Source organism: Lepisma saccharinum, chromosome 1 (assembly GCF_977018435.1).
Source record: "Lepisma saccharinum chromosome 1, izLepSacc3.1, whole genome shotgun sequence".
NCBI classification, from domain to species: Eukaryota; Metazoa; Arthropoda; class Insecta; order Zygentoma; family Lepismatidae; genus Lepisma; species Lepisma saccharinum.
In genome coordinates this window covers 219,395,312-219,421,967 of record NC_139229.1, presented here as the reverse complement: position 1 = coordinate 219,421,967, position 26,656 = coordinate 219,395,312, and the positions used below count along the sequence as shown (strand labels likewise).

The window sequence follows — 26,656 nt, the reverse complement described above, 5'->3', positions numbered from 1 at the left end:
CCCGTAACCAGTGGATACTGGGGTAAAGTTAGTTGGTGCACAGTGCACAGTATGCAGAGTGCAAAAAGTCTTTTATGTTATGTCAGGGATAATTTTTTTTTGTGGGGAGGAAATCCCCCCCGTTGATTCGCACACTGAATGGCATAATATACACACAGCATTAGGGGAAGTATGTGCTCCATGGAAATGTCTTATAAGTTATTTTTAACGAAATACACAAATACATCAAAGTCTACCAATCTTTTTACTTACCTGTTCCATCACTGACAGTTTTACTTCGTGATCGAAAATTTCCCTCTGGAACTTCTCCAGGTTCCAAGTTATCATAGTCGATGTTTCCGGCTGAATGACGCTGTGGCCCTTTAGGAGGTTTCTTCGGTTTCCCAAGTGTGTGTGACTGTTGTGTTGGGGATTTTGTGATAGGCTTTGTAGCTGGAATGCTCATGTTTCGAACACTTTCTCGGATAATTTGTCGAATGGTCTTCAGAAAGGCATTGCGAAAGTCTGCCGTACTAAAGAAAGTAATAAACAACCAATCAATAACTTTGGAAATTTAAGTTTATACAGTCGCATGCACATACACCTATGCATATGGTGACAGGTTCTCATTAAATATGATTAATTTCATTGCTTAAAAATTGAAAATTATTAAATTACATGCTACTCATATGCATGCACATGTAGTTATGTATCCTTTACTTCCTATATACCACCTATTCATGCATTAGCTACTTCTATCTCAATTATAACACCATTAAGCCTTGTTTCCATGATATGAAAAACTCAATATGCATATTGAGTTTTTCATTCTATCTCAACTACTACTTTCTTTTGTGGCAAGCAACTTCAAATTTTATACACAAAATTGAGCTTTCATCAAACATTATAATTAGATATCCAACAAATATATTATCACTAACATGAATCTCCACTGGGAAACTAGTTTTTTCATATTTAGGACACCAGTGCTCGATTTGTGAAAGAAAATATTAGTTTCTTGAAAAGTAGGTAACTGCTCTAATATTAAGCATAGATGGTGCTTGTAGGTTACATGAGGGTTTTTGTACACACCCTCATCTGCATTCCCAATCTTCACATCGATAGAAACAATAATAATAAATAAAGCATAAAACAAAATTTGTTAATGAAGTTTTGGTTTCTTTTTTTTCAGTGGTGAGTCAGATGTCAAAAATGTAAGTGTACTCTGATTAACCTCTTTGTAATACAACTAATACTCATTAACCACACATGCTTATAATTTTATGTTATATACAAACATTGTACAGTGACAGACACTTCTAAGTTTCAACAAGCTTCCTGACCTTCAACTGAACCAGCTAAAAGAAGCTCTGCACCTATATCACCTTAAAATATTGCTGACACCTACGTTGGTGAGAACGTTCATCTAAGTTGTGTTATTAGAAAGAAAAGGAATTACATATATTGACCAAATTCTACAAATCTTGCTTAAATCTACCTGTTAGACAGGACGTAGACTTTCTCTGAACGTCGTTGCAACTGGTTACGTAGATGAATAAGCTCCCACAAGAAATGAGAATCCATGTCCTTGGCACTGCTTGCACGAACCTGAACTTCCGTGACTGGTATGAGTACTTGATACCGGATGATTTCAACCTCACTTGAGCTTGTCTTACTTGAAACACCCTGTTAAGAGAAGATAAGTAATTATTAAAATTAAATGAAACTATTATGTAAGTCTATGCATAAAATAATATTTACCTACTGAAATTCATCCTTATCATTTCCTACAATATTAGCACTGATACCTATAAGCAGGTCAATTGGAATTGTTTGATATGCAAGGGCATAAATATTATGCTCTAATCTAAACAGTCTATTCCAGTGCATTGGTGGCCAAGATAATTGAGTTCTGCAGGTGTTCATCCAGGATTTTTCATCTGGCATTCATCTTAGAGGGGAGGGTGTAAAGGCATATTTCATCACCAAGATGACCATAAATTGGACTTTTGTTAAAAAATTGTGAAGTGTTTAGAAAAAAAATGAAGGGTTAGAAGTAGTTGGATAAATCACTGGCCTCATGATCTCACCACCACTAGTCTCAGATTTTAGTCCTCCCATGGGCATGTTCATCAATTTCATCTATCATCATTCATCCTCACCATCACAATTCTCATAAGGAGTCAGAGAAGGGACATAAAATAACAAAAATGCAATACATACGCAAACCATTCATCCTAATTTCTCAAAAGAGATTTGACATTAAAATCCTTAATAATCACAGTGTGACTGAAGTCATTAATTTTTGAGAAGATTAATTTTGCTGCATGTTTTAGTAAAGAATTTTAATAATTATTCTACTATAAAGCATACAGCAGTCAGCATACAAGAAGATACCCAAATGAAGTGTGAAGACAGGTCCAATTGCAGATTTTAGGGGTAACAGAAATAAGTCTTCCGCTGCAGTTAGTGTGTCCTTGTGGAAAAGCGTGGGAGTTGATTTATATGTTAGTTTTTTCATGGTGGTCTAGGAGTTATGGCAAGTGTAAGGAGGAAAGGAAAGGTGCTACTATGCATAGTGTAGCATGTGAGATTGTAAGCAAAGTAATTGATTTCTGTGATCAGGAATCTGAAGAACAACAATATTTGGTGCGAATTACACAAAGCACCAAGAATGGGTCTGCCACAACAGGTTCGTCGGAGCAGACGATCAAGGGTGCACTCCCCCACCCTATCAGTGGAGTAGCCTGCCACTACGTCACCTAACTCCCGTCGGCGACCTTATTGTGAGCTGTCAGCTGTACATGTCCCACGGGAAATTCAGACTCTAGAATATAATCAGTGAAAAAAATTGATTTTTTTTAAAACAAAGACAACTGCAAACTTACCATGAGTTTCTTCTTTTGCCTTAGCCTTTCCTTGCAAAGGAACACAACTGCAGATTTGAAAACAAAACACATTGCATGTAATTCCAATCCTTTCTTAATTTTGCCTAGGAAGTCAGATATATTCAGCCATTCTACACCTCCATAGTATAATAAATCACCCGGACTAAGGTCGATTGGCTATAAAAGACAAATTGTGTAATTAGTTTCAGTATGTTTGTAGTCATACACGAAACAAGGAAAAAACATGTATAACCTTCTACATATATTTTAATTTCAATTTTGAAACTGAGTAAAAGAATATTTGCTTTTGAATAATCACATGCATTTCTTTGGATAACACACTGTAAATGCTGTAAAATTTAAAGAAATTTCATTTCAAAAACATTCTGAAACCTATTTAAAATTTGCATTTCGCAAATTAGCCAAAAGTGGCACAAGAAGCGAAGAAAAGTAAAATATAGCAAATAAAAAAAATTATTGTAAACAAACTGTAGGTCCTGTTTTCATTAGCCTATCTATGCACAATGTGCACTTGAAACAAATGACCCACAGTTCATTCAACTAACAATTTATGAACATGAACAAACACACCAGTTGCAATACAAATATCAAGCAATGCTAAATGAAAATCATCAAATGTTAATAATTTTTTAATTTAAAAAATATATATAACAATCATAAACAAATGAAAATCAGCGGTGACACATCATTTTGCTTACATTCATTTTAAAAATATTTTAATACCTGTTTACATGACTTCTGGTGTTGCCTGAATAAATGATCAAATATTGCTCCATACTCTTCATGAATCCTTTGCATTTCATTAATGTGTTCTGCTACTTTCTCCATTCCCTTTAAGGCCTCTGAAATATTAAAGACAAGATATAAGAATCACATCTTTCTCATGCTGTGCTGAATTTTAGTGATAAACGCCATTTAAATAAACATTGCATAAGATAGTGAGCAGCCAGCGTAAATTGGATACCTGAAATATTAATGTCAAGTATGCAAACATGAAGAAAGGCTTACAAGAGGTACAAGGGGTCCGGATACACTCTATACACGCCCCTGTTCCATACCTATCAATATAATAAAACAGTGAGATGAAATGAGGTTTTTCTTTCTCAGATTGAACTTTCATCAAGGCTCAGAGGGTCTGCACATGCCTATGGTAAGTGTCCCTTCATCATTTCAGCATATCATCATTCATCCTCATCTTTGCAATTAGCTAAAAGTGGCAGAAAATAAATCAAGCACACAAAAACTAAGGAGAAATTTTAGTGATAACGTTTATGTTATGTGACCTTTCACATGAAAATCTAATCCTTGGAATTTTTTAAACTGTGAAACAATTTATTCTCTGGATTAAATGGTTTAATATGGAAACATAAATTGATTCCTACATATTAAGTACAATTCTTTTTTATCCAACACAGCTTTTACTTTAGTTATGCTCTTCCAATACAAACTAACTACCACTGTTATTAGAAACAAGCTTTCTACTTTTTTTGTAACTTGAAATTAATGATGCCAATTTCAAAGGGAGAAGGGTTGGATAAGTTAATATTTCAAGAATGAGTATTAGTGCATGCACAAACACACCCTACAAAACAAAATAGAATTTTTTAAACTTACCAACTAGATGTTGGTGTTCATCTGATTGAGGATCTGTGAGGTTGCGAAACTGCTGTAGAAGAAGTGGATACTTAAGAATACGTTGTATGGGTTTGATGAGGTAAGATTCCAGTGTGGAAGAATGCTGCTGTCTTGGATTTCTGGCTGCCAAGAATTCCTGGAGCGCCTGATTGCCCTCATCTGACAGACACACAACACAGAAAGAAATGTGATAACAGCACTATATACACACAAAAGTTGTACAAACTGTAGAAAAATAGACTTGTTAATGCACTTATACTGAACGATCTTCAACAGCTGCTAATTAACAAATTTTCAATGATCATATTTAATTCAGAACACTTCTAGCTGAAGGGACCCTTTGTTTTAATTCAGAATAATATGCAAATTTCGTTTAAGATGCCACAACATTAATTTTTAAGGTGCAAATAGAAAAATAATGAAGTATAATGGAAGGTGGCTGGATGGTCAGTAGGGCATTTGCCTACCAGGTACAAGACCCATTTCAATTCTCATAGTGGATGATCTCAGGCAGACATGTCAACGTTCATGCATAAGCTATTCTCGGCTCAGCCAACATCTTAATAACTACTTAAAGGTAATACTGATGGAAATGTTGGATACAGCATGGTACTTATCACACCACCCACTACATTAGAATTAGAAAGCAAGAAAATGTGGACTGCTAACTCCACAACCTAATGTGCATTAAATAGCATTGTGAAATGCACAGAAAACAACTTTACTTTTACTTTTTACTTTAAGCATCAATGAAGAACATTATTAAGAATACTTACTTGGGTGTAAAACCTTCTGAGCTTTTGAATGACTTGCACAAAATGAACTGTAAAGCTTGAAATGATTTACGTAGTATAAGAAAGCATTTCCAATTGAGAAGAGAACATTCTGGAAAAAAAAAAGAGGACACATACGTCAAAACCAATATGATATTAAAGTAATTAAATGTAAAAAAAAGAAGAAAAGGAAAATGCACAAAAAATAGATATTCCACTATTTTCATCCTATGTATTGGTATCATGATATTGAAACAATATGAAAAGTACCGAACTCATACTAATCATAATTTACAAAAATGTTGAAATCCAGACAAATTTTAAAATACATTCATTTCGTCATTTTCAAATTCTTTATAACAATTAATTCAATTCATAAGCATAAGCAATAAATTCAATTCATAAGTATAAGCAGAACTAGACACACTAGACACACCTGTCAATACACACATAACATAATAATACAAGTTTATTACAGTATTAATCTAGCAACCCATGTTCAACTACCAACTAAAGCCTAAAAACTATAGGCCCACTCCTAAGGACCTTAATAGCACTTAACGACTATGGACATGGACATGTAGAAAGCCTGCAATCAGTAGACTTGTTGCTTCCACTTGTAAGCACTTGTTTCAAGAGTTTGAATAGTAATTAGTGGCCACATAGAAGGTTGGAAACAAGTAAAGTTTATAGATATAGCTTCAGGTGAGGAAAGATGCAGTCTGTAAATGAGATGAACTCTTTCTGGTGAACTACCATCACATTTTCCCACAGTTAAAAATGGTCAAGAAGAGATTGTTTGACTATATAAGGATGGAGATCAGCACTTTTAATTATATTCTAAACAAAAGAGAACAATCCCTGATCATGGGAAAACTGGCACCAACAAATGGGCCTACCTAAGGAATGACTAGTTGTTTGTGTCAGGACATCTTCAAGTGCTCGAAATAAAGGTTCAGTGTTTCAGGCAGATTGGAAGCGAGGGGTAGGCAAGGGGGCTAGGTCAAGTGCACTAGGGCATCAGCCAAAGCTATTGCTGAGTCATTTAATGTCTCTTTTCTTCCTTTCTTCTTATTTGAAGAGGGGAAAGTATATATATCTACCATGACCTGGGAGAAAACTTAACACCAACTCAACCTAGGAGAGTGTGGTGCAATGATTACACATTTCAAGATACAAAGTCTGAAGTTGTACACAGGTAGTGCTCAAAGTGGGGAAGGGGATGGTTGTATGTGTGTGTGTGTATGTGAGGGGGGGTGATGATGTCCCCCCAGTTAAGAAAATTCTACACTGTCTCCATGTTGAATCATACAAGCTTCTGCATCTGCTTCATTCTCTGCATGTTGAATCATACAAGCATCATCCATGTATCCCCAAACTTAACCAAGCATCCACCCCCCCCCCTCCTCCCCCAGCTAGGAATTTCCACTTTGAGCACTGTACACAGGTACACTACATGCAATTTTTGTGTGGTTGCAAGACTGTACAAACAGTAAATATATATTGCCATAAAAAAATACATTCTTTCTAATTACCTTAAATTGACCAGAGTGTTCGAATTTATGAAATTCAGGTTCCATCTCCACTGCCTCTTCCAGATTCTGTAGGAAAAGTCTCTGGAAGGCAACAATCTCCTGAATATTCCCAAAGAGTGCATTGATTTCGGCGTTGGAGAGAAATGTCTCCTTCTTGAGCGGTTCTAGATAGTTCTCCAAGAGATTGTTTAAATGCTAGAATAGAAGAGATATAAAATTGATATGGGAACAGTATAAAGCGATTACAGTATAAAGTGGATACGTCAGTGGCAAAGCATGTTGAGTTGGCTCAAGATCTTGACATCCAAGGTTAGGTTCTAGGTTACAGATGACTAGTACATGGGTGCAGGGGTGGCCGCTCATTAGGACGATATGGACGCTGCACTGCCATGTGTAACCACAAGTGAACAAACATTACATTAACATTTATATATTAGCTTTTACATTGTCTGAATTGCAAATATTCCGTTGCTTATAGATCGTTGGTTAGTCGGTTTTGTATTCATTCTTCCGCGACAATTGCGAAGTTTGCACGCCACCATGCGGGGGAATATGCAACTTGGAGAGAAATGTGGCGGGGCTCCATCCTCCCACTTTACAAGATGTAGAGCGTTCTCAGGCACGGCCGCAAGGGGTAAGAGGCGAGGGAACTGGAGGAATAACACACGCGGGATCTTCTCATGGGAGGACGGAGGGTTTGTCGTCCGAAACTCACTCCTAGGCAAAACTGACCCTCTCTCCGGAGAATGGTAAACAATGAAGAGTTGCCAGAAGCAATGAAGTTAACAGAAGATACAAAATTACCAACCATTAAAAAAAAATCATTCTGTATTCCATAATTTTATTCATTTATGACATAAAAGTAGAGCAATAAATTATGCAATAAATTGCACATTTGTCGCAATGAACAGTGTGGAGAAATTGTTGGTGCGAAGTTTTTCTACCAGAAGTCTGGATGAAAAAATAAACATAAAAAACCTAGGGTCCAAGAAGGGAGGTCATGAGTTCACTCGCAAATTTCGTTTTGAAGGACAGAAAGATGAATTTCAGTTACAAGCATGTCTGAAAAAGATTTTTGGTAAGTTTGAAGTTATCACCTTTCCAGTGAGATATTTATTTTTGTGCCCTATTTCACATATCAATTAGTCATGTTGGACAGGAAACTTTTTCTGTGTAACTTTGTTACTAGAAATTTTCACGATCAATGCACCTAAATATTCGTCATTGTGCTTATCAAGTTGTGTAAAAATTAATATCCCTTCTGAATTTTCCCCTCTGTTAATTAAAAAAATGTTACGACTAAATCTATTAGAATTCTATTTCTACTTCCATCTTCTTCGCATTACTGTTAAATAATTATTAATTTATTATAATTTATGTGCAAATGTGCAAAACATGATATTCGGTAAACACGAACATATCAATTTCTTATCATGTTGGCTGTTCATAATTTAAACTCACATTACTTACTAGTAGAGCAAATTTGTGAGCTATCGCCCCTCCACTTTGGTTCACCATGAGCCGCCACTGCATGGGTTTCTTTGTGCCCTTTCATCACTTTCATCTAATCACCATTCATCCTTATCCTAATTAGCCTAAATGTAAAATGAGAAAAATACAATACAAATATACAATTACAATTTACAAATGTACAATTAAGCAATTTTGTTTTTTCTTATGCAGTTTTTGAAGTGACAAATGACATTTAGGAATTGTAGCTTTCCTGGCAACATGATTCAAACAAGTGTTCTCGGGTTACCAGCCAGCCAGGTTAAATCCATATTGGCTTCCAATGTTTCAAGCGCCATGCATTCAGCATACATACAGCACATTCATATTCCCTGATGATGTGAGCAATGTATGCACTCCAAACATTGGAAGTCAACATCGACTTAACCTGAATGGCAACCCGAGAACACTTGTTCCAAATGACACTTGTCAATTGGAAATGAAACCTTTCACACCACTGTAATGTGATACACTCTTTGTGTTGCCACTTTAATGTCACTCAGACTAGGCCATTCTTCCTATCATTTCATCATGTTACCTCTGTTTGTTGGTCACTCAGGTATAGTGATTACTTGTTTATGGACTGGAGGATGAAATGCTTATTCCAATGCACACAGTTTGGAGTTGTGTCATTTGTTGCTTTGGTGTCAAACCCCCATGTCACATGTCACTTCCCCAGCTTAAAGTTTCCTTAGATGAAGACTTTTAAATTTCTTTTTTTTATTTTAAATGAATGCTGCATCAATATCATAACATTAAATAAACAATGAATGCTGACCTTAACATAAGTCCTTTCTGTGTCCACCAATTCCAGTACAACTTTACGAAGTTTTTCTGCATCTGTCAGTTGCCGGCTGGGAGTTAGTGCCTGCGATTGACTGCTTGCGATACTTCCTGTTGGACTAGACTTTCGAGTTTCTCCTGGTGACCTACAAAACCCTGTCACCTGTTCTGCTGTCTGGAATAGATAGTGAGAAAGAACAGACTTTATACAGTACAAACATTACATAAAGTCTCTACAAATGTGCACAACAACTAATGAATTACTTTCTTATGATGTACATTTTGATTGAATATAGCTGCTACTATGCCCTTTGATATGATAATGAGACCTCCATAGAGAGGAAAATAATTATTGCAACAAGTTTTCTTTCTGAAAACTATTTTCATTTATAACTTTTCAAACCATTCTTGGCAAGTGTTTGCATGCAAAGAGGAAAAATCTAACTTTTCATTGATTGTGTAAAAGCTTGTCAATTTTTAAGAAAGTTTTGACTTTTAAAGATAGGAAAAACTTCACACTCACCTTAAGAAGATTTTCAATTTCGAAGGAATTTGCACGAGATGCTTTGCCTGTGTCTGTAGATGGTGCAGGAGAGCTTTCAGTATCTGGAGAATAAAGCTCCTTACCTGTCAAGTACAAAAATGAAATGGCTTTGTTAAAAACAGCTCAAAGGTAAGAAACATGCTTTAGAAATGCAAAAAATATACAATACACCTAAGATAGTAAGCAACCCTTAAAGAGCGATTCTGAATGAAAGGTATATATACATGTATCTTCTATATATATAAAAATGGATGAATGTGTGTATGTATGTGTGTGTTTTTGTCTGGCATAACTCTCGAACGCCTGGAGCGATTTCAACCAAATTTGGTACACGTATCACTTGCAATCTCGAAAGAAATACTGTGGGGGTATGACACCTCTGGCACCCCTAGGGGTGGGGGTGGGAAGGGGTGACATGTAAAATGACCGATATTAGTGTGGAATCCATAGTTTTCAGGGTCGCTAATGAATAGTGACTCTCCCAACGCCGTTCAACTCCAAGATACACCTGACACCCCTAGGTGTGGGGGGTGGGAAGGGGGTGATATGTAAAAATAATCTAAAACAACCGATATTAGTTGTTGAGTTTTTGTTTTAAGTCCACTTTATGCACAGTAAGGCTAATCGGGACTGGACCTACAGTTTAAAGTGGAATCCGAACAACTTGTGCCTCTACCGGGTATCGAACCCGGGACCCCTTGATTACAAGGCGACGACGGACCGATATTAGTGTAGAATCCATAGTTTTCGGGGCCGATGAGATGAATAGTGACACTCCCAATGGCGTTCAACTCCAAGTTCATTTTACACTATAGTTAGAATTCATTATATTCCTGTCTAATAGAAAGATTGGGATAAATAAATTGTTGACAATTTTGTATGCATCTTAGACGTTATCTCCTCCCGCCCATCAGATTACATCGATCTTGATTTTTGGTTTATTTCCCTTGTTTTTAACCCCTGACACCTCTAGAAAGAACTACCAATCATGAGACATCGCGAAAATCCAACGAACAGTGGTTAATAGTGTTGTTAATTTTTCATCACTTTTTTCTAAATTTATTTATTTATTTTGCAATTGAGATGAAAAGGAAAAGAAGAAATCCCATCATTTTCGGGTCGGTATGAGCCGTGAGCAGATGACAGGATGCTGCACTTTCAGTGACTGTCAGTTTGGTACGAACTACTGTTGCCAACTTAGTTTTTTGGAGCAAGACTTCCTCGCACCGAGGAAAACACCATTGTTATCTGTTGTCTAACCAAAGGAACGGTTGTAGTTAATTCCAGTCTTGGCTATCCAGATAAATGAATTTCTGACACCTGTATGTGCAAGTAAACATAATTTAAATTTTTGTTATTTTCGTCTCATTTGTTCTTATCTATGTTAATCTTGACGATGAGAATGTATGGAGAACGAAATTGATGAATTAAAGAGGATCAAGAAACATTGACATGACCACAATCAGGTCACCTGGCTTCGTGACGTGTTAGGATGACCATTACAGGGCGGAAGCTTTCAAGAAAAACAAAGATAAAGGTCACCTCTCTCATTCAGTGTGAATACAAAACACCACATTGTAGTTTGTTCCGCCCCTCGTGTGAGTTCACACTAAGGGTGTGCGGGACAGCATTTTTTGGGTCGGGACGGGATCAGGACGGGAAGTTTTTTTAAATACCGACATTCGGGACGGGCAAAATTCGCAATTTCCCGACAAAGTCGGGAAATTTTCGGGACGGGAAATGTTCGGAATTTCCCGAAGCTCTAGAAATCTCGAATTCTACACGTCATTTTCACCTTAAGTGACTGTTTTTGCATTTCAGGAATAAAAACTAACTATTTTCGATGATTTACAGACACTTACAATGCAGAAAACGTCGAGAATTAACAACTTTTAAAAATGACCCGAGCAGTCGGGAAATACCGAATGATCATTTTAAAAAGTCGCTAATTCTCGTCGGGATTAAAAAAATTTCCCGTCCCGACCAAAACAATTCTGTCCCGCACACCCCTAGTACTTATTTTCGACCCTACTATGATGGCAACACGACAGGTTACTACATAACATATAAATAGGTCATAATAAATGTAGCTGCTTGTCAGAAATAGAATCCCAATTTTTAGGCGCGATTCGATTTAGCTCTTTTCTGCCAATCCAATGTGATAACACTGGCCTGTTCCGCCAGAAATGAACCGGACATGGCCCACGAGAATAACCCTGCAACACTCTTTGTCCTAAACCCCGAAAAAGTATTCCCTTACATTGTACTCTCAAATCCCTCTCCTCTTGTTATCTCTTCAGGGTAAACGAAACGTCCTACCTTCGCTTGTGTCGGCTGCATAAAAAATTGTCTACTCGACGACAGTGTTAACGCATTAAATAACGTTTCAACAACTTCTTAGCATTAACATTACGGCAACAGCGTATCCGCAGTCATGTGACTGAGACTCCACGTAAAGTAGACGAGCAGAATGACAGCTGCGCCCGTTGGCTGAAGATTGACTGTGATTGGATGAAAACAACTCGCCCGCTGCTTATCCCCACCCACGTTCGTGGCGGCAGCTCTCTTCAGATCTTGGACGTTAACCAAGTAAACGTGTCATCTATACCAGTGGTATTCAACCTGGGGTACTTGTACCCCTGGGGGTACGCGAAGACTTTTTAGGGGGTACGCACAATTTAAAATAATTATAAATAATGAAAACTGTTTCTGACAGAGATAACTTGAAAATGTAATAAAGGTAAGCAAAGAAAATAGACATTTCTTTGAACATTTTCCTCAAAGTAAATATAAAAAGGGATCGATTGAGGATTTCATGTTACTCCCCCCCACCGACCACCAGACTAAAGGATTCTAACTCTGATTTATTATTATACTCAGAACTTGTATCATTCTCTATTTCCAAGAATCGCTTTTCGTTAAAAAAAAATGTGCTATTAGTGATGAAATTCTGGGATGGGAGAGGATATTTTTAAAATTCTTAATAATTTCATAACATTAGAATTAAATTTGTCGTGGGACTGGTGTGTAAGTTTGTCCACAGATTGTGCTGCTTCACTGACAGGTCAGAAAACTGGTCTTGTTGCTTGTATTCGCCAAATGAACCCTCAAATAATTTATGAACATTGCATTATACACAGAGAAAATTTGGTCGCGAAAAAAATAACTCCCGATTTACACGAAACGCTGAACATTGCTGTAAAAGTAGTCAATCAAGTCGCGTGCACCGAACTCCCGTATTTAAAAAAAAAAATGCGAGGAGATGGGATCCGCACACACTCAACTGTTTAGCGGTGGTTATCGTGAGGACGCGTATTGACTCGCCTTTTTGAACTGAAAATTGAGGTAAAATGTTTCCTTTCAAAATTAAAATCCGATCTGGTGACGTATTTTGAGAATGAACAGTGGCTTTGCCAACTAGCTTACTTGACGGATATATTCAACAAATTTGACGATCTCGATTTTCAACTCCAAGGCTTCGACAAAAATATTTTTAAAGCCCGTGAGAAAGTGAAGGCATTTTATAAGAAAGTATTACTTTGGATTGATTGCGTTAATGAAGGTAATATTGCAGTTTCTCCAACTGTGTTGGAATATTGTGGACAAAATAATGTTAGCATTGCTGGTGAACTTCTGGAAATAATCAAATTCCACGTAGAAAATCTCAGGTCACAGTTTTTTAAATACTTTCCAGAAATTGAGAAAGAGGATAACACACAAGATTGGATTACAAATCCGTTTTCCTGTAAAATTAAAAAAAGGCTGCTGGAAATGTTCACTGATAGATCACTTGAAATCAAATTCGAAAACGTGTCTATTTGTGTGAGCAGGGTTTTTCTGCATTGACAGCCATCAAATCGAAACACAGAAATCGCCTGAATCCAGAATCACCACTGATACTCGCACTAACGAAGATTCGGTCACGAATCGAGGAGCTGGTGTGCAGAAAACAAGCTCAGCCATCTCATTAACAGGTAAGAAATATTAAAGTTGATAATATATTTTTGCTATACCCGTAATTTTCCTTTATTTATTTTATAATTCTCCTTTTTATAGTAAAACTGTATTATTTAATAGGTAATGATTTGCATAATTTATTTTAGATGTAGTTATGTATAATCTGAATTAAGGATAACTCGGGGAACACGCTTGAGTGGAAAAGTTTCTTTAGGAGTACGTGGAGAAAAAAGGTTGAATACCACTGAACTATACGACAGAATGTGAAGAGACTCCAGCAAATGTGCCTCACTCCGTGGAAAGTTCGTATACTGGATAGGGTTAGAATTTTTTTGTAATTATCATAAATGAAAATTTCAAACTTTTGCATTGCATTACGTATGTTTTGACGAAAAAAGTAAAAACACCTTTAAGAGAGTAATGATGACGTGAGTAGGTCCGGCCTCCTGACCTCATATAACACTTTGCCACTGCCTAGGAGCAGAAATTGTGAAAAATCCAGTAGTCAAGATTGTATTGATCCCTTTATACTCAGATAGACTAAATGGAACTGGACCAATAGTTTAAAGTGGGATATGAACCAATGTTCTTTCACTGGAGGCAGGAACGTATTTAGGGGGGATCGGGGGTCCGGACCCCCCCCCCCCCTTTCGAAAGATTTATCAAGTACTAAAATTAAATAATGAAAATATTTTTCGTTTAGCATTTGTTGTATAATTTCTTCTGAACTTATTGGAAGACAAGGATTATATTGGCATCATAAAGCTTTGAGGGACACGATGGACGTATTTAGGGGGTCCGGACCCCACTCCCACCCGAAAGACTTATTAAGTACGATTGATTTATTTGGTGTTTTAAGTCCACTTTATGAACAGTAAGGCTAATCAGGACTAGGCCTACAGTGTAAAGTGGGATCCGAACCACTATGTGCCTCCACCGGGTATCGAACCCGGGACATCTTGATTACATCTTATTAAGTACGAAAATTAAATAATGAAAATATACTCGTTTAGCATTTGTTGTATAATTTCCTCTGAACTTATTGGAAGACAAGGATTATATTGGGATTATAGGGGTTTGAAGGACACAAGGGACGTATTTAGGGGGTCCAGGGGTCCGCCCCCCGACAAACTTATCAAGTACTAAAATTAAGAAATGAAAATATTAGCATTGTTGCATAATCGATGGTTACTAATTTCCTTTGAACTTTTTAGAATGTAAGGATTATATTGGGATCATACGGCTATGAATGACATTACAAAGATGATTTATGTATACTATTACTCAAAATAATGTGCATACAATTTTAATCAGAAACTTACTTTTCTCGAACTACATTTAACATCATTTTTGTTATTCGATAAGTGTTCAATTATTCATCTATTTGACATTCATTTCATTGCCAGGGCACTTGTCTTTATGTAAATTATTCCGATCTTAACTACAGGTAAGCTACGAAATGAATATGCACTGTTATATCTCTATTCTTATACAGTCTTTTTTACCTAATCGTGTAATAATAATAATATTAATTTATGTATTGTAATTAGTATTAATTTGATTTAATATAATTATTTTAATTAAACATTATTATTATTCCTGAGACACTTGGTTCGGACCCCCCCCCCCCCGAAACATATTTCTAGATACATGCCTGACTGGAGGACCCTTTAATTACAAGCCTACCCCACTGGAGTCACTCAAAAGTTTCAGTAGTTATGAAAGAGGGGTAAGAGGCGATTTCTTTCCTGCACCCTCCCCTCGCACTACCAAGCACAGACATTTTATGTATGTCCTTTGACATAATCTTCTTATTCCATGGTTTGTGATATTTACATCCTACAAATTTTGTAATGAGGAAACAGAAACATTCATTAAAATAATATAGATTATTTATTGAGTCATACTATGAATTTCTGATTTTAGAAAAAGGTTATCATATTTAAGAATATATCTGTTATATCATAGTATCTGTAGAACATCTTTAAATATGTACTACATACTACTTTTACTACTACTTTTGGAAACAGAAAATTGTAAGTATAAATTTCCCCGTCGAATATTCTTTGTTGATTTTTTATTTAATGTTTTCTGTAAATAGCGCCCTAGGCTTCAGCCCCCCCCCTTGCTTAGCCCTTGCTGCTCCCCTTACACAATACAAAAGGGAAAAACAACTTGGCAATTGTATCACCTCAGCACATTCAGCATACATTCACAATCTGACCACTATGAGTGATAGTTTCAGGTTGATCTCCTGGCATGAGTATGTTTTTTTTTTCAACTATTCAATCACAAATTTCATGTAATTATCATTCATCCTCATCATCTTAATTGCATCTTTTATGCAGAAAAGCAAAATAAAGTAAGGAAAAACAAAATACAAATACCAGTGGCATGCCTGCCACAAATCCTCCAGAGCATGTATCTTTTCCCTTCACTAAATATCCTAGTCTCCATTTTGCATCCTTATCTTGACAATATTGAAGTAAAAGTTTCATGACAAATTTTTTAAGCTCACCAATGTGATTTGCAGTTACAATGTCATTGCAAAGGTGCGAGCGTGAATGGTGGTACACTGAAAACAACAATGTTATTTAAGTGAAGAATAACTTTAACCGCACTTGCTGATCATCCTCATTTACATTAATTGAATCCTCTTAAAGATTGCATCCAACCAAACTCATGATAGGATACATTGCACTTGAACCACTGAATTGAAATGCCTCTGTTTTTATTCCTGAAACCACGTTATTTCTAATTTAATTCATGTGCAATCATAATTGATCCTAGAAACTCCCAGTTTCTGCTTCATTTACCAGGTATAATACTTTTTTATCTCTGTAAATGAACTATGAAATATGAGCTTAAAGTTGATCTGGTTGGAGATTGACAAATTTAGTATGATATCAGAACTTCTGTTTCTTATCAGGTCACTCAGTTTTCAATTTTCATGAAATGGCATAATGAAGGGATGTTGATTGACAGGCTTGCAGCCCCTTCCAATGAGTGAAAAAACAAAATTTTAGGAAAAAAGTTGGGGGAAGTTACATGCAATTTTAAGGGTGGAAAGTATGAAAATAATAACTAAGATACTTTTCAGCAATTGTTCCTTATCATGTATTTATTGAAAACAAATTGTTACTAAATAATTTATATGATCCCACTTTGTCTTAACTGAGTGTGTAGCTTTCTCTTTTTTTCTTAGTTCTCTTTGTGTTCATGTGCAAGCAGGAAATTCACCAGAACATACAAAATTTTACAATATGATACCTTATTTATTTTGGTAACAATTAGAACATAATGTTATAACATGCAATTATCAATTGTTTCACTAACTCAATTATTATCCATTTTGATGTTAGTCACACTGAAATAATTATAATCATACCTACCTTCCATACATGTGCAAATATACAGTATATAAACATTCATTATTTGAATATGTCTGTGTGTATTTGTAATTGCAGGTGAAGAAATCTTTTATGATAAACTTTCAAAAAAAATATTTTTGGACCAGGACCCTCAAGGAGTTTCATTGATGTGATAACAGAAATATACAAACACTGTACTGAAATTTAATGTAAAAGCAATAATGATGATAACACCAATACTCACTCCATCCAGGTGCAGGCACAATAAGTCCTGAGATCATTTCCTCACTGATGAGGCCATCACTGGGTGGGGGAGGGCACACGAGACTCTCAATGATGTCATCTGTTGTCCTCATAAGTCCTGCAAGATCTGGAGGCTCTGTCCGTGATGATCTCATCATCATGCAGAGAGCCAGCTCTTCTTGCAACACGGATTCAAGGTACATCATATCCAAATCACTCACTATTGCACCATTTATAACCATGATTTCATCTCCTTTTATGATTCCTGCAAATAGTAACAAAAAAACAGTAACAATTTTAAAGATGATGTTAAGAAGATAAACTATTAGCACACAGACTTCAAAATATGTTAACTTTTTTACAACTAACAATTATTTTTAGTGCTATCTACCATCATCATTAATTTTAATAAAATAACAATACAAGTAAATTAAGTTATAGGTAACGTAAATGAAGGAAGGTGAATGATGGGAGAAAAAATGATAGAAATTCAATCATCAGCTGTCTAATTTCCTATAACTTTGTTTACTTCCAGAATCTCAATCGCCTTAATCTATATGATTTATCTGCTTTCAATTTTTTCATGAATGCCATCTAACAGTGCTCACATGAACATCCATATACATTCTAAATTATGTATACATTATATACATAAAAGTATTTATTGAATTTATAACTTTTTGTGATGTTCGAGCATGTATGTAATGACTTTAATACTATCACTATAACTTTTGACAACTCTTCTAGTTAGTTTGCAACACTAGTGTTTTCACTGTAAGATTGAAGATGTTAATCAAAGTTGTGCATTTAGTGTAACAAAATCAAATAAATTTATTTCTTTTAAACTTTCATACTCTGAAAGTCGTTTACATTTTACATGTTTGCTATAGTCGAACTGTAACACAGCATGTTATTTGGGAAGGATGCAAAGCAAAGAGGAGTTTGAAACACCACATTTGTGGCTTGACAGTATAGTGGAATGTGTTACAAATGCTGGAGTTGGTTTTGAATCGTTTCAATATTACAAGCTTTATTTGTTAAAAAAACTCTTCTAGTGTAGTGTTTAATAGCATACAGAGTGTGAGAGGCATTCCTTCTGTTCTTTCAGGCAATTCTCAGAACTTAAAATCCTTCCAAACCTTCATTCTATCCCCTTTGATTTATTATTTGTGCAAGATGCTGCTACCACAGTAAACTTTGTGACCGAGTAATCAACTTGAAGTGACCAAGTGATCAACTTGAAATTAAAATATCCAAATTGAAAAATTTTGATTGAAAAGATTTATTTCACTTCAGGCAGAGTGTGATTCTTTAGATGAAAAGTACAAGAACTTATGTCTAGGGCGACCATTTTTTAGCGATGAATTTAAGAGATATTGCGGGTATTTTTTTTTAAAATTTTCAGCTGCAAGGCGTGACTCCAGCAAATGTTCATGGAATGGATAACATTAAACGAAACAATTAATTTACATTGTATATAATATAAAGGTCACACTTTAGAATCAAAATTTACAAATTTGCATGTTTCTTAGTCCTAAATGGTATGTATGCTGCAGACCTATGCACTTTTTTTTATCTTCTTATGCAAATTTCAAAAACTCTTTACAACTATACTGATAATTAATCGCCACCATTAGCTTTGGCTTGATTAGTTCTAAGCTACTTTAATTTCTCTGATCAGTTTATTTATTGGTAATCAGTGAAGAAACTCTTTCAGCATGGGTATTTTAACTTAGGATGCTCAAACAAAGCCTAAGATATTATTAAGGTTAATAAGTCAATCTTGCAGTAGACTTGAAGCTGTCTGGCTCACTAAACTCGCCTTGATCAATCAGAATGTATTTGGTGGGAATGATATTAATTTACAGTTTGTGATCTTAATTGTTATTGAATATATAGGAGGAATAGTTCAATTTGGGAGCCAGCAATAGAAAAAAATAGCTCTAATATGGGAATTCCTAGGAAATATGGGAGAGTTATGTTAATTATGTATGTCGCTATGCCCATTTTTTTTTTACTATAAGACTTTTTTTTATGAATAAAGGGGATGTTAATAATAAAAAAGCCTTGTGTGGATCTTTTGAAATTTTCTTTTCAACACATTCATGAGAGACATTCAGACTTAAATTACTTTAACCTGCATTTGGTCATATACACACCTCAACTTCATGTGTGTGAAGCTGAAAACAAAATTAAGGCACTGCACACACAAAAATGAAACTTTAAAAGTTCAATTATTCATGATATAATGGAGTTAAAAATAGGTACTGGCAGTAGAAGAGCACGGTTATACCTGTATATATATTCTGCCCAGCATGTGGTGTTAGAACCTATTTGTCTGCATTACTCTATTGAAGTTTTAGGATAGTTTGTTTGCAAACTCATCTTACGTGCAGATACATCACCTTAATATAGTCAATTCACATAGTGAAATTATAAAGAATATTTCAGCCAGATATGAGATAGCACTTCCCATAACATACTGTTTACAAAAATCCATCTCAATATGTAAAAATCAAGTTTCTGGCAATTAGTTTATTATGGAAAAATAACATTCATATGAATGCACACTCATGCAGAAAATAGAACATAAAAAGTTATTATAATGATACTGTGTGCTAGTAGCATTCAAATAATTTAAAGTATTCCTTACCATTTTGCATAGCAACACTCTTGTCTTCTACTCGGCTTACGTAACAACAGAGTTCATCCTGTCGATCAGCATTTTCGATAAGCTCTGCTTCAACAGAAAATCCCCACATCTGCTCCAATGTCGTCCTCTGCAACTCTACTTGGTATAAAATTTTGGCACACACCTCGACCACTTCGTGAGTGTGAAGCTGAAAACAAATTTAAGACACTATTACAGAAGGCAGGGAATTTTATTCTGAACGTGTGAAGGCACTTTACATGTATTCAATACACAATACAACAAAAAATGGTTTTACAGTGATTATATTCATCTTTTGTTCAAGTTTATACCTCTGTATCTCTTACATTGGCTCGTAAGAGATACAGAGAATTATCATAAAGCATCACCAGCACTAAGTTAATTTGCATAGACACTTAATCTGTCTTTCACGACCAGTGGCGAAGCGTAGAGTTCCTAGCAGGGTAGGCACAGAAGTGCGATAATTTCCATTAGTTGCTTAAATCTGTAAAAAGAAAGGGAGGGGGGGGGGCTATGTCATGGAGAGTGGTTCAATGTCTCTCCAGACCGCTTCTTTACTTGGCAGTGGCATGACGTTTTCAAAAGTGTTGTTACCGGCCATCAGCACGATAATTGTGTCTTAGACGTTCTCCCCCACCCACCAGATGTCATCGATCTAGATTTTTGTTCACTTCTGTTTTTTTTATTTGTTTGTATTTTTTCAACCCCTGATTTATGCACACACCTCCAGAAAGAACTACCAATCGTGAGACATCGCGAAAATCCAACGAATAGTGCTCGAGCCCTGTTGTCAATTCTTCATCACTTTTTTCTAAATTTATTTATTTATTTTGCAATTGAGGTGAAAAGGGCTAGAAGAACCCCATAATTTTCGGGTTAGTCTGACGTTTGTGCCGTGAGCAGACGACAAAATTCCGCACTTTCAGCGACTGTCAGTTTGGTATGTTCTATTGCTGCCAACTTAGTTTTTGTAGCAAGACTTCCTCGCACCGAGGAAAACACCATTGTTATCTGTTGTCTAACTAAAGGAATGGTTGTAGTTAATTCCAGTCTTGGCTTTCTAGATAAATGAATTTCTGACACCTGTATGTGCAAGTAAACATAATTTAAATTTTGAATATTTTCGTCTCATTTGTTCTGATCTATGCTAATCGTGACGATGAGAATGTATGGAGAATGAATTAAAGATGACCAGGAAACATTGACATGACCACAATTAGGTCACCTGGCTTCGTAACGTGTTAGGATGACGACTACGGGGCTTTCAAGAAAAAAACATAAGTAAAGGTGACCTCTCTCATTCAGTGTGTATACTTCGCATCCTAGTTTGTTCTACCCCTTGTGTTAGTAGACACCCTTACGTGATAACAGAACATAGGATCCTTGTTTGGGACCCGGCAACACGACAGGTTACTATGTAACATATAAACAGGTTATAATAAATGTAGTTGCTTGAAAGAATAGAATCCCAATTTTAGGCGCAATTTAGTTCTTTTCTGCCAATCCAATGTGACAACACTGGCATGTTCCGCCAGACCTGAAACAGACATGGCCCGCGCAATAACCCCATAACCCTCTTTGTCCTAAACCCCGAAAAAGTATTCCCTTACATTGTACTCTCAAATCCCTCTCCTCTTGTTATCCCTTCAGGGTAAACGAAACTGCCTACCTCTTCGCTTGTGTCGGCTGCATAAAAAAAATATCTGCTTGTAATATTTATTCAACGACAGTGTTAACGCATTAAATAACGTTTCAACAACTTTGAATTTTTAAAAAATATTTTGCTGTCACTTGCCACTGCTACTTGCAAAGGAAAATATACTTGAAAACATTTTAGAAATGATTGTTATAAGAAGGAAACATGAAAGACCAAAAGTGGGTCCTACCTTACCGATGATTATTTCTTCACTCAATTAAGAACTCGATTGTTCTTGTTCTTGCATTTCAGTCCAGCACTTCTTGCATAAATCTGATCGCTGCACACGACACCAATCAAAAACAAAGCTCTACCGCCACGAACCTCGCGCTCCGAGCCAAGCGCCAAGCTCCCTTCTAGCGTCGTGAGCAGGAGGCAAGTTTTCCCAGAGGGTGAACGAGAGGGGAATCCCCGTTTACGATAAAAATAAATTATTCTATTCCCAGTGAAAGTAAAACTACTTTGTAAATATAAAGCGTAACTATCATTTTAATTTACGTAATTTGGTATGAAGACTTACTTTACAAATATAAGTTCTTTGGACTTTCTGTTTACGCTACGGTGTTGGGTGAATCGACAAGACCATCAGCACTCTGACCAGAAAACGAAGTCAGAACTACAGTACTCCGTAATTTTCAATTTCACTTACACTTGTCGATGAAAGGAAGGAAAACCTAAGTTTCGTACAAAATATGGAGAATGTACAATGAAATAGAAGTCTCTCTGCACGAACACAGGCTAATGTTTATAAAAAATGCCGGTACACCACAAATTTCCAACCCTGGCGGAAATGCAGTGTTGCTGATATGCTGTTCGTCCTAGTGGGTAACACCGGGAGGCCGGCCTCAGGAGCGCGTTATAAGCATACGTACAGTACTCGTAAGATTAGGCTTCCCGCATATACCACCGTAGGACGGAATGTGAAGAGAAGAGGCCCCAGCAAATGTGCCTCACTCCGTGGAAAGTTCGTATACTGACTGGACAGGGTTAGAATCTTTTTGTAATTATCATAAATGAAAATTCCAAACTTTTCCATTGCATTGCATGTGTTTTGACGAAATAAGTAAATACACATTTAAAAGAGTAATGGCGTGGGTAGGCCCAGCCTCCTGGCCTCATAGGACGCTTCGCCACTGTTCACGACACCTCTCATCTATGTTATCACAATAAAATTTCACAATTTGAATTGTATTAATTTTTCCCAGATATCTTGGAGGGGGGGACAAGTTCTCCCTGGCTTCCTTTGGAGGGCACTCTTAATAATATATTTATCAAGTTATGCCCACATTGATTATGACTACCTAATTGTTATGTAACTTGAATTATGCTTATCTTGAAAATAAGAGCCAATCTTACAAAATGATGTGCATATTCGTGTTCAGGTGATCAATTTCATTAAGAAACAGCTACTTTGCTTTCTGTAACTGAAAAAAATTGAAACTTTGTAGAACAGTATAATTTGTGATGAAGTTATTACTTATCTTCATGCTTTTCTCTAGTCATATCGTTAGTAGTAAGGTTCGATGAAGTTTACCGTTAGCTTTAGACATCTCTGAGTGGGGTGATCGCCTAATTTTAGACTTAAAGACAAGACGATCTACTTTTTTCGGACGTTAAAGTGTAACGATAGCCACTTACACGAATGCCATCAACTCACGCGTTAATTGACGATTCGTGGTTAAATCTAGTTTTAGACGCCTAGAGGGGGCGATCAGCACATGATGCATGATATTAGGTTATGAATTAAGAGCGCAAGAGAACCAGATTTGGCCGCAAAAGAATCTTGAATGAAACAAGTTCAGACAAGTTGCTCAAAATTTCCAACAGTGGCCGACAGATAGCGCAGTCCTAAAGCTTTGTAGACGCACCGCTTATAAAAGTAGTGAAGGAGTATGGAGGGGGGGGGGAGGAAATTAAATGAGCGGCATTCCTTGAAGCACTAAATTCTAACTGCAAACGTTGCTTGATATCTTAACACCGCGGTGGTATTCACAACAGTTGCGACGTACTTTTAAAAAAAGTTCGGATCTTTCCAAAGCAAACAGTTTGCAAAGTTCCTAAATAAATAGTCCACCGGCTGCACTTCCAGGCTGTGAAAGTATTTAATTCGCGTTTTGCTCTCCTGGTTTTCTGTCGGACCGTTTGTCTTGTCGCCCCGTTTCTTTGCTTTGTGTAGAACTCACAGTTAAGGCGGGAAAAGGACCAGCTGCTCACACTGTCGGCTTCAAAAGAGCGACTCTCATTTCTGTTTCTTTAAGAATCTTTGTTGTTTTTGCTGTCGACATTTTTTTAACCTCTTTTTCATTCCTCTTGTTCTTGAACTTCTTGCTCTCGATTAGATGGAAACATGGCGTCGTCAAAATAGTGACGGCGCCATAAAAATATGAATGAAAATGGGATGGGGGATATTTTTCAGGGAGACAGTTACGTATAGTACAGACCAAAATGTAGTGGCGTGCCTAAAGAGGGTTGGTTGGAGTTATAACCACCTTTTTGGCCCAATATTCCTAATAAAAAGAACGTGAATGACAGGAAAAAATGGCAAAATGAGGACTGACTACTAAAAAATTATACGTAACTCCTCCCTTTCGAAAATGCTGGACTCGCCACTGCCTAAATCCATATAAAAATGTCATACTTGACCAAGAAGAGCATTTAGTTTTCTAGTTTTTCTTGTTTGCTATTATTGTCATGGCAACTTTCATTAACTCCTTAGATTCTCAATACACCAGATGAGTGAATGCCCGGTACAACTGTTTCTCTTCTTTTTTTCACACCTCGTGCCGTTAATATATTGCAATACTTAGTGGTTCTATTACTACCTTGACACACTTCGTTCAAGAAGAATCTTAGGAACTTTGTGGGAAATTTTAGTCACGAAATTTAGATTGTGCGAGCTCTCACATGAAATATCATTTTTGGTTATTTGGAAAACTCGTAGAACTATTTAATCTTGAATTATGGGTTTCTTCATTTTATATTCGACTTTTAGAACTACTGAACTTTACTTCTGTTATCCGCAAATAAAATAACAACTACTTCCCTGTTTCTCTCATATTTAAATCAACGATGCCAGTATCCATACTAGTTGAGTCTGGTTTCTATTCCATCTGTACATAAAGTGAACTCTAAACAATGCTACGTGACTATTAATAATGCTTTCAACATATAATTAGAATTCGGCTTACAATCTTTACCGAGAAAACAGCATTTCGCTTCGTTTCTATATGTATTGCACATTGGATGAATAGATTATATAAACTATATGACAATAAAAACGAGTAGATAATGTTTAAAGACTTCTTGAAAATGCATACCGGTTGTTGGAAATAGTGGAAGTAACCTTTTCAGTAACAGCAACGACGTACCTTTTTCGCAGGAATTTCAACCGACATTTACAGTTTCTGTTACAAGTTATTTTCCATTTGCACTGTCCTTTTAGCATCCACTTTTAGAGAGCGTAGATAATTTCATCTATTACAAATGTTATACAAATACATAGTTCTATTTTGTAACTGAAAATTATGAATAATTTTACGTTGAGAGTCTAATAATATTGTAAACATACGAATTTTGTTCGAGAGAAACATCATTAACAAATGCGTAACTTTCACATGATTTATACAGGGTGTCATTTTAATGGTGCATTTTCGGCGCTACGGTCGTTCAAAAGAGCCCGTTTTTTTGTTGGATTGCCTCCATGCTGGCAACCCAACACAACATTTGATCGCATCTGTGACGTCATTTCCTGTTGTGAAGCGGTACGTGCCAGAGTTGCAAGGAACACACATATTCTGTGAAAAATGACATAGTTACAACCAGCCACAAACAAAGCGAAGGAACGCGTTCAGTAACCCAAAGTTACGAAAAATGCTAGAAAAACAACGTATTGATGTCCTATATACGTTTCTGCAGTCCTTGGGCGCCATTAAAATGACACCCTGTATATTTACATTATGTTCATCTTTAAACGTATAATTTTATTTATTGTTCAGTTTTTAAATTACCCACATTAAGAGAATGTCCTAGTTTGGAGATGTTATTTATACGAATCGTATCAATATCGTTAGCACACACAGAACTCGAAATACTTCAAATGAAGGCTGATGCACTAAGATAAACGTGTAACTTTGGCTTCCTTGAAATGATCGTGTCTGGTCTGTTCAATTGTTGCATTTTAGTGCATTGCACGGAATAGAAGGTGCAATTACTGGGATCACAAAATTAGGCATATTTGATTCATTTGACACATTTTGGGTTCTGTGTAGGGCTGTGCGGGATAGAATTTTTTTGGTCGGGACGGGAAATTATTTTAATCCCGACATTCGGGACGGGAAAAATTCGCAATTTCCCAATAAGGTGGGAAATTTTCGGGACGGGAAGTGTTCGAAATTTCCCGAAGCTATGAAAATCTCGAATTCTACAAGTCATTTTCAACTTAAGTGATTGTTTTTGCATTTCTAGAATAAAAACAAACAATTTTCGATAAGTTACAGATGCTTGCAATGCAGAAAACGTCGAGAATTAACAACTTTTTAAAATGACCATTTGGTATTTCCCGACTGCTCGGAATCCCGAAAAGTCGGGAAGTCATTTCCCGAAGTCGGGATCGGGACGGGAATTTTTTTTCCCGATTCCGGTCCCGACTTTTCGGGAACTCGCACACCCCTACTTCTGTGTGTAGTTCTGCAGCATAAATAAACTGTAGAAGCAGCATGTGAGTCGATGCAGACTCGCATTGGATCTGGTAGCATTCGTTTCGTCATTCTGCAACTGAAATGAGTTAGGAAAGGACAGGATGTGGTACTCACATAACTCTCTATAAGGTCCGTTCGGTGAGGCACGAAGTAGTTGGTGTCCTCCATGTCTCGCCGCTTCTTCACCCTCACGAAGTGCTCCATGGGATTCAAGTTTTTTCGACTGCAGGCACTTGCCAGGAACTCCTCCACCGACATGGCGTCACGTAGGAACACGTGAGCGCTCTGGAAGGATAGAAAAGACTTCTGCGAATGAGCACGCCTGCGCAAAGGAGACTGCGCAGGTGCGAAAAA

At 36.5% G+C, this 26,656-nt stretch overlaps 1 protein-coding gene across 8 annotated transcripts in view; it reads right to left on the bottom strand.

The window, feature by feature from the left end:
- The window catches only part of sif (guanine nucleotide exchange factor still life), a 674,511-nt gene that overhangs the window by 14,648 nt on the left and 633,207 nt on the right, over positions 1–26,656 (bottom strand). For 7 of the 8 annotated variants that reach the window (XM_083112141.1, XM_083112137.1, XM_083112140.1 and 4 more), the window contains 12 exons: positions 26,417–26,605; positions 19,892–20,078; positions 17,240–17,503; positions 9,647–9,750; positions 9,119–9,298; positions 6,832–7,026; positions 5,300–5,408; positions 4,503–4,682; positions 3,612–3,730; positions 2,868–3,044; positions 1,478–1,665; positions 253–512 (listed from right to left, as the gene is read on the bottom strand). In XM_083112141.1, coding sequence (XP_082968267.1) covers positions 253–512; positions 1,478–1,665; positions 2,868–3,044; positions 3,612–3,730; positions 4,503–4,682; positions 5,300–5,408; positions 6,832–7,026; positions 9,119–9,298; positions 9,647–9,750; positions 17,240–17,503; positions 19,892–20,078; positions 26,417–26,605 — 2,152 coding nt within the window. The remainder of the gene's footprint in view (positions 1–252; positions 513–1,477; positions 1,666–2,867; positions 3,045–3,611; positions 3,731–4,502; positions 4,683–5,299; positions 5,409–6,831; positions 7,027–9,118; positions 9,299–9,646; positions 9,751–17,239; positions 17,504–19,891; positions 20,079–26,416; positions 26,606–26,656) is intronic. The other variant, XM_083112138.1, reaches the window with a different exon arrangement.